The sequence below is a fragment of the Mytilus californianus genome, unplaced genomic scaffold (genome assembly GCF_021869535.1).
Source record: "Mytilus californianus isolate M0D057914Y unplaced genomic scaffold, xbMytCali1.0.p SCAF_14, whole genome shotgun sequence".
In the NCBI taxonomy this organism is placed as follows: Eukaryota; Metazoa; Mollusca; class Bivalvia; order Mytilida; family Mytilidae; genus Mytilus; species Mytilus californianus.
The window spans coordinates 9,180,569-9,194,989 of NW_026262626.1; the positions used below are offsets into that span (position 1 = coordinate 9,180,569).

Below are 14,421 nucleotides of genomic sequence, written 5' to 3' on the forward strand. Positions count from 1 at the left end.
AATCTGATTAAAGCCGAATTCTATTCAGTTATTTTCGCATGAATGAAAAAAAAATTTTCGTGGTAACTTGATTTTTTGAATTTTGTTTGTTTGATGAATATTCAAATTCATGGTTCACATATACCAAGAAAATTCATGAAAGTAAGTTCCAACAAATAACATCGACTCCATAGTATAGCAGAGTATTAATAAAAACTTTGAACTTACTTTTCCCTCATATTTCTCATGTATGCAGGAACTTTAACCTCACAAAAATGTTGTGCCCATGCCTGCAGTTTGTCTGCTAATTCTAGCTGAGCTTGTGTCAGCATATTCTTCAGTGACAAGAAATGTTTTTCCAGTCGATTGATCAATGGTATGGGAAATTTATCATACACAATCTGTTTCTCTGCAACTACTATCAATCTGTAAATATAAATATAATAAGTTTAAAACATAGCTTCACTTTCAAATGATAAAAAGATTCTATGGATTTAAAGGGATTCCTTTTTCAAAGGAAACAAGTGAAACTGTGAGCTACTGCTCACTGATGATACCCCGCCCAAATACTTGACGGTAAACAGGAAGTTATTGAGTGATGAATCTGAAAACGCATCACACAGTATAGCTGACTTATATAAACCCTGAAACCAAATTTCAGAAATCCTTGTAGTGTAGGTCCTGAGAAAGATGCGGCGAAAAATATTCATGGGACGGACGGACAGATGGATGGATGGACAGACAGATGGATGGATGGACGGACAGACAGACAGAGGTAAAACAGTATACCCCCACTTTTTTAAAGCGGGGGTATAATAATAATTCCTAGAAGCATGATACTTTTAAAAGGAATCCTTAATATCAAACATTAGAAACCATTTCTTCAACAGCAAAGTTTTAGATAGCTATAAAACCAGGTATAATCCACCATTTTCTACATAAGAAAATGCATATACCAAGTCAGAAATATGACAGTTGTTTTCCATTTGTTTGAGCTTTTGATTTTGCCATTTGAAAAGGGACTTCCCATTTTGAATTTTCCTTGGAGTTCCGTATTTTTGTTATTTTACTTTTTATTACTTTGATCCCAGTCAGGAATGTTTAATGCCATGAAGAATTTGTTCAGGTAAACTCAAGCCTGAAAACAATTAACTTTGCTGAATTTCATAATGAGCATTAATATTTCCTTAACATAATATGAAGCTGTCTTTCCAAAGCAAACTATAATTTTATACTATAAAGGAGAAATTTTGCATAATGTTTCATGTTCAAGGGCCATTACTCCTGAACAATTTCAGCAATCATTAATTAAACCTGTTTTTACAAACCTATGTAGAATTTTTTAGTCATAGCAAAGTCAAGATATAATCTAGAATCTATTTATTTCAGCCAAATACACCAAAAAATCATTAACCTGTGCCCTCTCTCAATTTATGGGATATCATAAAAAATACAATTCGAATGTCATTTTTCAGTTACCTAAATTTCTTATGTACTCTGCATTTAACTCTGTGTGAACCAAGTCCTAAATCTACGTATCTTTCTCCACCGAACAAAACATAATACTGAAATAAAAATGGTTTCAGATCATTTAAAGCTGATTGAAAATTCATGTATCTTTTAATAAATTTTTCTTTTTCAATGCATTTATTTTTGGTATGCATTACATAACTACTGTCTTTTACCTATAATTCTGTGTCCATTGACTTTGATAAAAATTTCACTCAGTCGAGTGGGTAATGGGAATACAAATTTTTGAAAAGTCAATTAAACTGTGCCCATATAATATGTTAGGCCATGTTTAATTTGTGCATAATCTAAAGAAGTTAAAAGCAAGCTTGGTAGATTTGAACAATATTATTTCTATATCTGTAACAAGTTTTCAAAAAAAAGAAAAAAAGGTCAACAACCATTGACAAGACACCCATCTCAAAAGGTCCTAAATATATTATTGAGTTGATGTATAAATATGGCTTACCTGGTTGAGAGCATCATATAGACTTTCATACAGATTTTCCAGATTCAACAAAATGACGGTGCTACCAGTTTCCATACAAACTTTAATTCTGTTTATGTTTCTGCATACCTGAGAAAAAATTAATGTATCAAACTCATGATAAATAAAGATTATGTGTAATATCCTTCACACAAAACCTCATGCAAGGATTCATGCATATCAATTTTCGTGGATTGAGGAAAAATAGAAGATATTATCTTTTGTGTTTTTGCCAAAGTTTGAATACAAGCCTATAGAAAATTTGTACTTCATTGATCAGTCATGTTCTTGGTTTCCCTATAACACAAAATCTACAAAAATTAGTATCCTACGAAAAATAATGAATCCAAAGGAATTTGCTGTTAAATTCAAACTACGTTTTGAGCTTTAGATACTTGGTATTCTTAAAAGTCAAACTTTATTAAGGGAAACAGCTTGATTCAGATGACCTTAGATTTTTCTAAGTTAAACCTTATATATGACAGAAATAGAATTATTTCTGAACGATTAATTCTGAAATTACATATTTTGCTATATAGGAGTTCTATCATTTCATACCTGTGTATATTCCTGGTCACTGGGAAAGCTACTGCCAAAGATAACAACAGCATTGTCCATTGTGAAGATTTTCTGTTGTAGAACAGTCAGTGCTCCATAATTCTCTGTCAGTAGTAACAAGTATCTACTCTCACTGAAATATATTGACATTTCCATCACATAATGTAAATTCAGAAGTTATTGTGTATATCTATTATTGCAATTCTGACATGTCAGACCAAAATGTGAGAATAATTTTTGTGATAACAGGAAAAGCTGCATACAAATATATGTGTCAGATTCAGAATGGAACTTCATACAGACCTTCTAAAATTCAAACTGACCATTATTCCGTGCGTTCATCGTGTATCGTGCGTGTTGCGTGCATGTATCGTGCGTGTACCAATCGTGCGCTCATCATTCATCGTTCCGTGTATTTTCCGTGTAACGTGCGTGCATCGTGTATTCTTAATCGTGTATGGTGCGTGTATCGTGCGTTCATCAATCATTCATTCTTAACCGTGTATCGTGCGTTCGTCAATCGTGTATAACTGTGTACATCAGATAACGTGCATTTGTCAAACGTTCATCTCTAATCGGGTAACGTTCATTCATTGCGGTTTTTATATGATAGTCGGTTAAAGAGCTCATCAAAGCTTATATTTTATCTCACGGTTAAAGTGTATATATATGTTCCGACTTTAAATAAAATTTACATTCATACTTACTTTCTTGTGAACACTTAATTAACTTCATCGTACATAACGTTCATACAGATTCATGAATTTTTGTGTAAAATTTATTTATCATCTGTAAACATTTCGTGGTTATTCAGTGAATCTTGGCTGGGACTGACACATTTTAATATAATGATACATGTTCTACGTACAAACAATAACATGGTGACATTTCTACGACAGAACAGTTAAATTTGGAGTTTCTATTCAACTGAGCGAAATGGGCTTAAAAATATACTGTTGGCCAACTGTTATTTATTAAAAAATATTCCGCCAATTAAAAACAACAGTGCTTTTGCAAAATTTGGATGTGGGGTAGCTCCACTAAAAATAGAAACTGGAAAGTATGAAAGAAAAGAAGTCCACGAGATGACATGTGTTGTAGCTCTACTATTGAAGATGAACTTCATGTCATTTTAAAATGCCCATTATATGTAGATTTAAGACAAATTATGATACATTAAGCTAAACATTTTAATGAACATTTTAACCTTTAATTATCAGATAGCGAAAAATTTATATTTTTTTTAATAACGGCAATGTTGCTGCTATAGTTGCCAAAAACATCAACAATATTTCATTGAAAAGAAACGGCATTTTATTTCCTAGTTCTCAAAGAAAAAATGTTTTATTTTCATATAGTACAGGTGGACACTGTAAACTTTAAATGTAAATGAGTAAATATATTGTGTCTTAAAAGTCTCTCATTATTCTTTTTAAGATTGGTACATACAATGCAAATGTTTTAATGTTTTATGTTTATTTCTGTGATTCTCATTTTATGTTTGTATGTGGTGAGACTATAATAAAATATTGAATCAGTATTAACATGATTAATGTTCAACTTGAGTCATTTCTCCAATGTTGAACAATGCAAGATTATAATTCTTCGCTTATTTGGCAAATTCATATTCTACTAAATATTCAAACATTTAAGTTTTGGTAAATACCATTACAAATATAATTTTTGTCTTCGTTTCTGATGGTCACGTGCACGTAAGGTTATTCCATTGAGAAAATACAATATACAAGATTGTCGGGTAAATGTGGATTGCGGATTAAGATTTTAGATGTCAAACTTGAATTAACAGATTAAACTGAGGCGAATTTAACACGAATATGTATTTTCTCTTCAACAGTGTTTTTTTCTCTGTTCTTTATTTTCATTTAAAATAAGCTAAATATGTTTTGTGGAAAATTGAAAACAAATAAACATATGTATTTGAAGGCATTTTTTTAATTAAACAAGTATAAGATCACGCAAATATATCCCGTATTCCTTCAGAAGGATTTTAAATTGAGGAACTTTTTAAACTTGAAATTGTGTTTACGAGTTTAAGATATTCTTTTTTATTTAAATTTTTTGATAAAATAGTTAAATATATTGTATTATCATAACAAGTCTTTATTTGAATGGAATAAACATGGAACACTTTCACAGATTCACTTTTCATTGTGTTCATGGTTGCATATCAAGGACCCCGTTTTTAATGTATGTCTAAAAGATTAATATCCGAAAAAATAATTCACAATAGTACTTTGTATTAAAGAATGACGGACTATTTTACCATGGGGGTATTTTTTGTTCCGTTACTGAGGACATTTTTTCGTCCTTTATGAATCCATATGACAAATTTGACTCCAATAAGGATAAATTTTATCTTATAGAAAAATCGGTAGTTTTTATCCGATAGATTTTGTGTTCATCTTTATCGGATATAAAAGATTGAAAAATACAAACAATTAATTGAAGTTTCGTATGCATCTATCACGATCCAGCAACTTTTGACTAGTATAAAGGGTTGCCTTGGTTTTATAGCTCAAAACGGTATTATTTGTTTTGCTTTACATTGGGTTAAATAATGAAATGTATGTTTCAGAAATTTACACAAGTTTGATTTCGGCTTTGACTCCCGGGGACACTGTCGTTTACAGTAAAAGACGAAAATCTACACATGTACGTTCTTATAAAAAAGAAGTTGTGGTATGATTGCCAATGTTCATCATTATATCATAATTATTGTACTCCCCCTAATAATGAATCTATAATATATGCCACTGGACGTTAAACGATCAACTATTAATTCATCCATCTTATCCTTTTAGTTTTGTGATAATTTGCATATCAAATACATGAAACAACAGGGGCGGATCCAGCCATTTTAAAAAGGGGGTTCCCAACCCAGGGCAAAAGGGGGGGGGGGGGGTTCCAACTATATGTCCCCATTCATCAATTCTGTTATATACATGTATTTGGGCTTTTTTTTGTGGCAAGATACATGTAGCTTTGAAATAAAGAAGGCCGTTCAATTGCTCAATTGAATTGTTTCATATTTTTTTCATGTCGGGGCGGGGCCTTTAAAAACCGATTTTACAGTTCCCGTATTTTTTCATTATTGAAGGTCGTATAGATATAACTGCTAGCATTCCTCTTGATTTGAATTTTCTTGAATAGTTGACTCACTAGCAATTATACCACATTTTCTTATTTTTACATAAGCCTTCAATCCATCAAAAGCCAATTTAGTCTGCTGTAGCTGAAACCTACGTTTCTTAAAAAAAAATCTAAATTTATATACTGACAATTTAAGAAATGTTTGTCATAGATATCTGTTCGTGATATAAGTATCAAAATATTTTAGCTATGAAGATGTATAAACCCTTAAATAAACCCTATTTCTTTGGGCAATACCTACGGGAATTAAAATAATAAAAACCATTGCGTGAAGTGCGCTGGTCTACGCCGAAGTGCGATGAGCTGTTCGATGGTTTGCGATGGTTTATATAACGCGGGATACCTAGATTAAAGTCTACAGATGTGCAATTATTATGAGCAGTATATTTGTTTCAATGTCAGTATATAAAGCATTTACTAGTGTTATTGTCTATGAATGTAATAGTTAAAGTTGCCGCGTACTAATTTAGAGATCGTCCTATTTGATGTTTTGCATGTGGAAATTATTCTTGCTTCAACATGTATCTTTACTTAATTTGTTCCTCTAATGAGATCATCATTTACCGTGATATAATCATAAGAATAGTTTCACGGTGGACCCGTATGTATTGAGGGAATGACACTTCATCGTACGTAAAAACAAATCTTTCGTATATTTCCCGTTTCACAGTCCTACATGTATATTGAATTTTACCCACAACTCAGAAAGTTGACCAGCGCGGGGTATGCTTAAACCTCTTATTCTAGATGGCAGGTAATTTACTCGTGTTTATGTTGGATTGCTGTCTGATTGACGAATATCCGTCATTTTATATATATATATATAACAAACAAATTTAAATTAAATATATATATATATATACATTTAAATTTGTTTTTTAGGGATGCATCCAGTTGCACCTTTTCATTTAAAATATATTTCCGTGAAGTAATCTCAAAAGATTACTCACTTCAATAAAAAATAAATAAGGGAAATGAAACCTCTTCTCCCATGTTGCACTTTGTGTAATTGTTCTCTTCGACAAAATACTGCCTTGAACTCAATTTTGGTATAAATATAAAGAAGCCACATTTGGTTCTTAAATGGATATTTTTTAAACACCTAAAGCTAGGTAAAGCCTATCTCTTGATATAGGCTCTTAAATTCGGCAACTTTTAGAGACCGACCGTACTTGGGCTGTATAGCCAGTCAAGGTCGCTAAACTCTCATTATCCGTTTAGAGATTTTCTGAAAATACGATGGTTACTGTCTCATTAGAAACTAAAACCTTATCAAATATGGCCTTCGGCTGTCATCTGCTCTTTTCCGGTTGTTGTCTCTTTGACATATTCATCATTTCCATTCTCAATTTTAAAATAATTAAAAATATGATAAACAGTTGTCAGATCAATATTCATTTAACAAGCCAGTGCGTTGATACAGGTTATATTCTACTGAATTTACTATATCCGTTATTATTACGTAATTATATAAGTCCCGTGTCCAGGTAAAAATAACAATTTGTGGTTTGTGTGTCAGGTGAAAGTGACAACGGGTGGTATGTATACTAAAATGTTTATCGTCTTCCATTACATGAGGGTGTGGATGGGGGTTTATAGAATAGAAAATTATTGACCAAAAAATAAAGAATACAAAAAATAACCAGACAAATATATAGAAAAGAAAATGATGAGGTACTAGAATATATGGAATAAAGAATGATCGACAAAAGGTATAACGATTAGAAAAAATTGCCTAAAATGATAGAATACAGAAATAATGAATCCCTATTCAGACCCTCATAATCTGACGATGACATTTAGCTTTAGGACAATTATGGGCATGTGATACAGTTTTAGAACCACAGTGATTTTTTTTTTACAAAAGTTCACATATATACAAGCTAATTTTTACAAAATCAATTTGTATATGTAATAAAAATTATATCTTCATGTGCTAAATTTAAAAGACAAATGGGTTTGAATTATTCGACATTTACTTATAACATTTCGGTTTCTTGGACATTTTTGTCCTTTGAACAGACATCCTTAACTTTTTTGTTTCAAAAGATAAAGATATGGAAATTTCGGTAAAGAGATCATGAATATCTTCGTTACAAAATTGGGCTCTACATTTGTGTAACAATTCTTTGTTAATATTTAATTTTTGTGAAAAGAAATTGATACAAGAAGAAAAAACGGTATTTTTGTTGTATATTTATCTAGTTAAAAAAAAGTCGGTAATTTCTTCATAAAAGTTGCAACGAATAATCTTCATACAGTATCAAGCAAAATGTCATGTCTAAAATGAGTGGGCCATAACTGATAACACTTTTTCCTTAAAAAAATGAAAAAAATAATTATTTGGATAAGAAAATAACCCAGATATTTAGATATATTAGAATAAAAATATTTTTTTAATTTTTTAAAAATCATTTACTATTCATCGGTTTATGATTAAATGAAAAATATAGAAAATTGTTAAGTTGTTTTTAAGGAAGGAAAATAATGTTTGTCCCGAGAAAAAAGTCCCCCCCCTTATAAATGATCATTAATTTACCTACGTGGGGGCTCAAATTTGGAGACCGATCGCGAGGCCTGACTGCCATAAACAACAGATAACGAACAGCAAACAGTGGATACACCAATTGATATGTATGAAAGACAACGGCGGACACAAAATGATTGCACTGAATAATTTCAACTACCATTGAGATCGTTTTTTTTCAAATCTCCTGATCAAATTAGAAATGCATTTCAAAAAACCTTGGGATATCTTTTACAGTTTGGAATTGAAATAGGAATTAAAAATTGCATTTCCCAAAGAGTTTCAGGTAAAACCCCGAGAATCTCACCGCCTAGAAATTTGAAGTGCCAGGATGTTTGAAAATATGTATGAATTTTATTACATACTTGAAATTGTATAAGGAATATAAAAAGATTCAGTATGTTTACTGTACAAACAAACAACAGACACCAAGTGATGGATACAATTTATATTGTTTAATTCATTTTTACTGAGAGCAAAATTTGATTGATTGATTATTCAGTGGTTGTTTAAACGTCCAGTGGCAAAAATTTCATGCATATTCAGGACGAAAAATCGTTTCAGAAGTATATTATGAAGTATTTGGTATTACAAATGTTTAAATTTTCTCATTATTTGGTAAATTTCATTTTCTTAGCTATTTCTAATTAATTTGTACGAATCAGATTTTTCTGACAAATTATATATTTTGCTCTAAATTAACTCATACGATTCTGATAATATAAGGAACATTGTAACTTAAGTAAAAAAAAAAGAGATTATGATTGTTTAATCAGTTGTTATGTAAGTTCGCTCGTGTCAGTCGGATCACTGATTTTCGGCAATATCAAGGAAAAACCGGCACGTTCCAAATATTGTTCAACTACTCATTTAATGGTGATTCTTTTTCTTTAAAAATTGGAATTTATGTAATAAAAATCTATCTATCTCTACCATAGTATGAAAACAGAGTACAAGTAACACGTCCTTTCTAGTCCTTAGTAGCATATTATAAGTCCTTAGCAGTGTTTAGACGTATAGGCAGAAAACAGTCAAAGGCCACCAATGGGTAGAAAATCCCGCACCGAAGGCGTTTTTCAGCTGGTCCCTAAACAAAAATGAATTTTAGTTCAGTGATAATGGACCTCATACTAAACTTCGAAACATACAAATATTTCCTAAATTTCGGAACGTAAACATATGATAATTAATTAGTTAAGGTTACAAATTTAGGCAGATAAAAAGAAGGGGGGGTCAATGCATTTGAATGGGGACATATGGTTAAATCCACCCCCTTTTATCCTGGGTTGAGAACCCTCTTTTTAAAAATGGCTGGAATCGCCCCTCTTTAAAACGTAGCAATTTATAAATTATTTATATTAAGTAGAATTATAAAATCGATGAGTTTTATAATTTGACAACACTCATTGATATTGGAAATACTATACTACAATTAATCTATTTAATACATGGAGGTTTTAGTAAAACTGTCGACCAATCAACACAGAAAGCGAGATATCTAAAATTTGTATACCCTTATAGATTTTCATTATCATACATCAATTTTAAATGCCATTCCAAATAAAATGGCTTTGAGAACCGTGTATTAAGCGCTTATCGTTCATTCGTCAATGAATCATTCACCGTGCGTGTATCGTGCGTGTATCGTGTGTTCATCATTCATCGTGCATCGTGCGTGTATCGTGCGTTCATCATTCATCATTCATTTTTCGTTAATCCTCTGTGTAACGCTCATTGCTCATCGTGCGTGTATCGTGTATCGTGCATTCACCGTGCATGTATCGTGCATTCACAGTGCGTGTATCGTGCGTGCGTGTATCGTGCGTGTGGTCAGTTTGAATTTTAGAAGGTCTGTACTATTGCGATACTCATCTAGTTGAAGTATTATATAATGGCAATAAATTCTGACTTGACAGCAAACAAATTTATGAAAATTCATCATGTTCATTATGAAAACTGTAAAACAAAGATTTAAAATAATTGGAACTTTTGTTGCCCTATTGGGCTTGTTACCTCCCTTGGTTGTTTGTACTGACCTATTTGATTTATTATCTCCCTTATCTCCAGTAAGACAGGCCTGTATCATTCCTGATGATGAACAATCTGGGTCGTCTTCTCTCTTCTGTTAAAAATAAATATTCAAAATCAATGATTGTATTAAAATAAACTTTTGACTCAGAAATATGTTTCCCTTAAGTAATTTTGATATTATAATGCAAATGTTGGAATTAAAATGGTAATAATTTAACATGTAAACTATGCAAAACATTCAAAGTCAATAAACCATGATGAGAGGGTTAAACAATATAACTGTCATAGAAATGAGACAGGAAAATGCTATTACAACTGCATACCAAATATCATTGACTTACCTTTAGAAGTTCATCTTAAACAACATAATTGCAAACTTTAACATGTAATCTATGCAAAAGTTTCAAAGTCAATAATTGACAATGACTGAGGGGTGGGACCAAATAATTTCCATGGAAATGAAATGTGCCAATGCTAATACAACTGCATACCAAATATCATTGACCAGACCACTAGTTCCCATTATAAAGACCTAATGAATAACTAATACCGCTACTGTCCCACAACTGCAGGAAACAGAAAAAAAAATAATAATAATAATAGTTCAGATACTACATTTTTCATAACACATGATAGATGTGTAAATATGTAAGCTGCTTCTTTTACATACAACTTTTTTTTTCTTAAAAATGTAGTGAAAAATGAAAATTAACACTTAATTAATTTGTTTCATCCAAAGCAATGTTCTAGGCAAAAAAAACGAAAATACATACATGTATGTTCCTTAATCCATGACAATAAACTAATCCACAGTAAGCCAGATATTTTTTTATCAGGCCTACTTTCTCTTCTTAAGTACAGTCAAAAGATTCTCTACTATACAGAATGCATGGTATTCTCTAAACAAGTGACATCAAATCTAATGTCCCCATTCCAATTTAATAATCTACGAATACAATTAACTTTCCGATTCTGACTGGACGCATACCTGTTCAGTCTTGTCCACTAAATGTGCCAGGCTATTAGAGAAGATTTCAACAGGTTTCACATCTTCTAGTCCTCCAAAATTCCTCAAAATACAATGTTCAAGTTGAGGCCATGTTGGTTTCCTTCTTGAAGCAGACACAAAGGCATACAGCATCTTCAGCAAACTATAACAAATATAATTAATTTTTTAAACAAGAAACTCTCGCTTTCACACATAGTTTTAATTTTCATTTCCAACATTGTGAGGCAATAGGCTGTTTTCTTTTGAAATAGAGTGCCAAATAATACTTTTTAGGAATTTTTAAACTTTGTTTATGTATGTTAGATACTGCATATTGTATTTTTCTGCATGCATTTTATTTTCCCTTTGTACCCCTGTAGATTTAACCATACATACATTTCCCTGCATATTCCAGTTTTTATTACTGTTTTAAAAAGCTTTCATATATCATAAGGGTAATTTTTGGGTATTCATAAGTATGTGATCACTTTTCTACTACAGGTTGAGTAAAATAAAATGCCATCAGTATTTTGTTTGACTGAAAGATCACAAGAGTGTACATATTTAATTATCTTTGTTAACAATATGTAAGTTAACAACAAAGAAACATTATTTATCATATAATGTTGATATCTAGATTATCATCGCAGCTTTTCCACATGATTTTCATAAACAAGCATTACTTGACAAAGAAAGGTGTTTTTTTCTATTCTTACCTATAAAAACATTTTTTTTCTTACCTGTAAAAATCTCTCAGTCCAAAGAATTCCCTCATCTTTGTTGATGCTTCTTTGAACAGATCTAAATAAGAGTCTGCCATCAATGGTATCATGGGTCTGATTAATTTTAAGACCTTCTTACTTGTTGAGCAGATTCCTCTGAAAAAAGTAAAATTGATGGATTATGTTTCTATTAAAGTGAAACCTTCAAACCTTGAATAAACAATAAAACTTTGTTAACCGAACTGCCATTTGAATTCAACCTGTATAATTCAAACTATTGTACGAATTCAACAAAATGGTTTGTACCAATGGTTTCTATAGATACATATTCTACTTTACAACAAACATGGCTCAAGGATTTTTTTAAAATTTCTATCAACTATTAACTTAATTCCTATAAGCTGTGTACTCCTACATGTTTAAAATGAAGAGGAGCAATAAAAACTTCTCTATGAAGATGGGGTACCCATTAAGAAATTTGCTGTCATTTTTCCATTTTTCATATACCATATCCCTTCTATAACATATTAAAAATGACCTTACTCAGCACTTTCTGTAAGTTCTTTAACATCAGGAACCTCACGTTGTACCAGAATACCTCTGTTCATCTTGGCAGGGTCCAAAGCCCAGTTTGATATACCAATAAAAGCAACCTGCAAATAATATACAAATGCATCTTTTTCAAATATTTGCGATTGTCTTAGCCCTTCCCTTATGACATCACTGAATGAGACTTTACACTGAATTTGTATTAACCATGAGTAACAAGACAGGTGTCACATGTGGAGCAGGATCTGCTTACCCTTCCAGAGCCTACAAGATCACCCTCAATTTTTGGTGGGGTTTGCATTGCTAAGTCTTGAGTTTTTTTGTAGTGTTGTTGGTCTTTTCTATTTTTTTTTTTTTTTTTTTTTGCAATGCAGTCTCTTGTCAATTTTCATTTTCAACTGCCAACTGAAGTTATTTTACTTTGCATAGTTAAAGAAAAAGATTCCTACCTTTTTATATTTTTCTGGTTCTTCATCATCAGGACATCCATCTTCTAGCAAAGGATGCAATGTCTGCAAAACAAGAAAATGGTAGCATTTTTCTTTTAATTAAGTGTATTTCTTTCTACTACTGTGTTGCAAGAATAAAATAAATGCATTAAGTTTGAAAAGCATTTTTTTTAAATATGTAAAAATTGAAAATTTTACCATGTGGCGAAACCAGAAAGTGTCTTATCTACAGGTAACTTACATGGCTTCTTTAAAAACAAGCATTTTTGAAATATTCACACTGCAATATTCATAAACTGTTGACCCCAAAATATGTTTCGCTTTCATGTAATTTGGATGGTATAATGCAAATATTGAAAATTAAAGTGGCAATACTTTAACATGTAAACTATACAAAACATTCAAAGTCAATGAACCACGACTGAAGGCACAACAAGAAACGCCAATGCCAATACAACTGCATACCAAATACCATCAACTTATCATAAGTGGTTCCCTTTAAACTGACCTAAATTCAAATTTTAACATGTAATCTGTGCAAAAATTTCAAAGTTAATGAAACATGATAATGGGGCGGTTCACATAATCTCCATGTAAATGATATGTGCAAATGCTAATACTACTGCATACAAATATCATTGACTTACTAAAGTGGTTTATCTTTAACTGACATAATCAAAAACTTTAACACGTATTAAACCTAAATAAAAGTCTCAAAGTCAATAGACCATAACTGAGGGGGAAGTGCCTATTAACCTCTTATGTGCAATGCTAATACAACTGCATACCAAATATCTTTGACCTATAGCTACCACTGGTGGTTCCCCCCTTAAACAGACCCAATCACAAACTAATACATTGTTGACTCCACCACCAACTTAGTATCGCCTTTTTAATTTCGTCTAGGCACGACAAAAACTTAACAAAAATAAATATGTATACAGTACAAAATAATAGTTGCAAAGTGGCCGACCATCAGTATAATTTTGTTTTTAAGATAGCTATCAAACACATAATAATTCATATATACCTTCAATGGCATCCTAGGAGAATCTTCAGCTAGACCAATTTCATCAAGCACAACAATTGACACAAATCTGTCCAGATTTTTATCTTTTTGATAGGCTGCACACTGTCTGAATGTGCCTACAATACCCTCTGGTACTGACAGAGGACTGCACTGGAAGGAGACCATCTGAACCTAAGGAAAATAATTTGGAAGCATCAGATATTTTCCACATCTTATATGTCGTATAAAGAGCTGAAATTGAACTAATCAATGCAATGCTTTTATTTTTCAATTTTAATCATATACATAATTTTGTAAATAAAAAGTCATTATATGTCATTAATGGTTATAACTTACAAAGAGCTTTTGAATGAATATGTTTTTGGGTTGCTGTCTCATTGATGTTTACCAAACACTTATTCATTTAAATACATATATGGTT

General features: G+C 31.5%; 1 protein-coding gene across 1 annotated transcript in view; it reads right to left on the reverse strand.

Annotated features, from left to right (window-relative positions):
* LOC127724150 (E3 ubiquitin-protein ligase rnf213-alpha-like) overlaps window positions 1-14,421 on the reverse strand; it is a 157,531-nt gene that overhangs the window by 59,909 nt on the left and 83,201 nt on the right. Inside the window, exons 46-55 of the mRNA XM_052231026.1 lie at window positions 14,001-14,171; window positions 12,971-13,033; window positions 12,516-12,625; window positions 11,991-12,128; window positions 11,251-11,413; window positions 10,268-10,353; window positions 2,534-2,666; window positions 1,958-2,065; window positions 1,459-1,544; window positions 208-405 (exon numbers count right to left, since the gene is read on the reverse strand). Coding sequence (XP_052086986.1) covers window positions 208-405; window positions 1,459-1,544; window positions 1,958-2,065; window positions 2,534-2,666; window positions 10,268-10,353; window positions 11,251-11,413; window positions 11,991-12,128; window positions 12,516-12,625; window positions 12,971-13,033; window positions 14,001-14,171 — 1,256 coding nt within the window. The remainder of the gene's footprint in view (window positions 1-207; window positions 406-1,458; window positions 1,545-1,957; window positions 2,066-2,533; window positions 2,667-10,267; window positions 10,354-11,250; window positions 11,414-11,990; window positions 12,129-12,515; window positions 12,626-12,970; window positions 13,034-14,000; window positions 14,172-14,421) is intronic.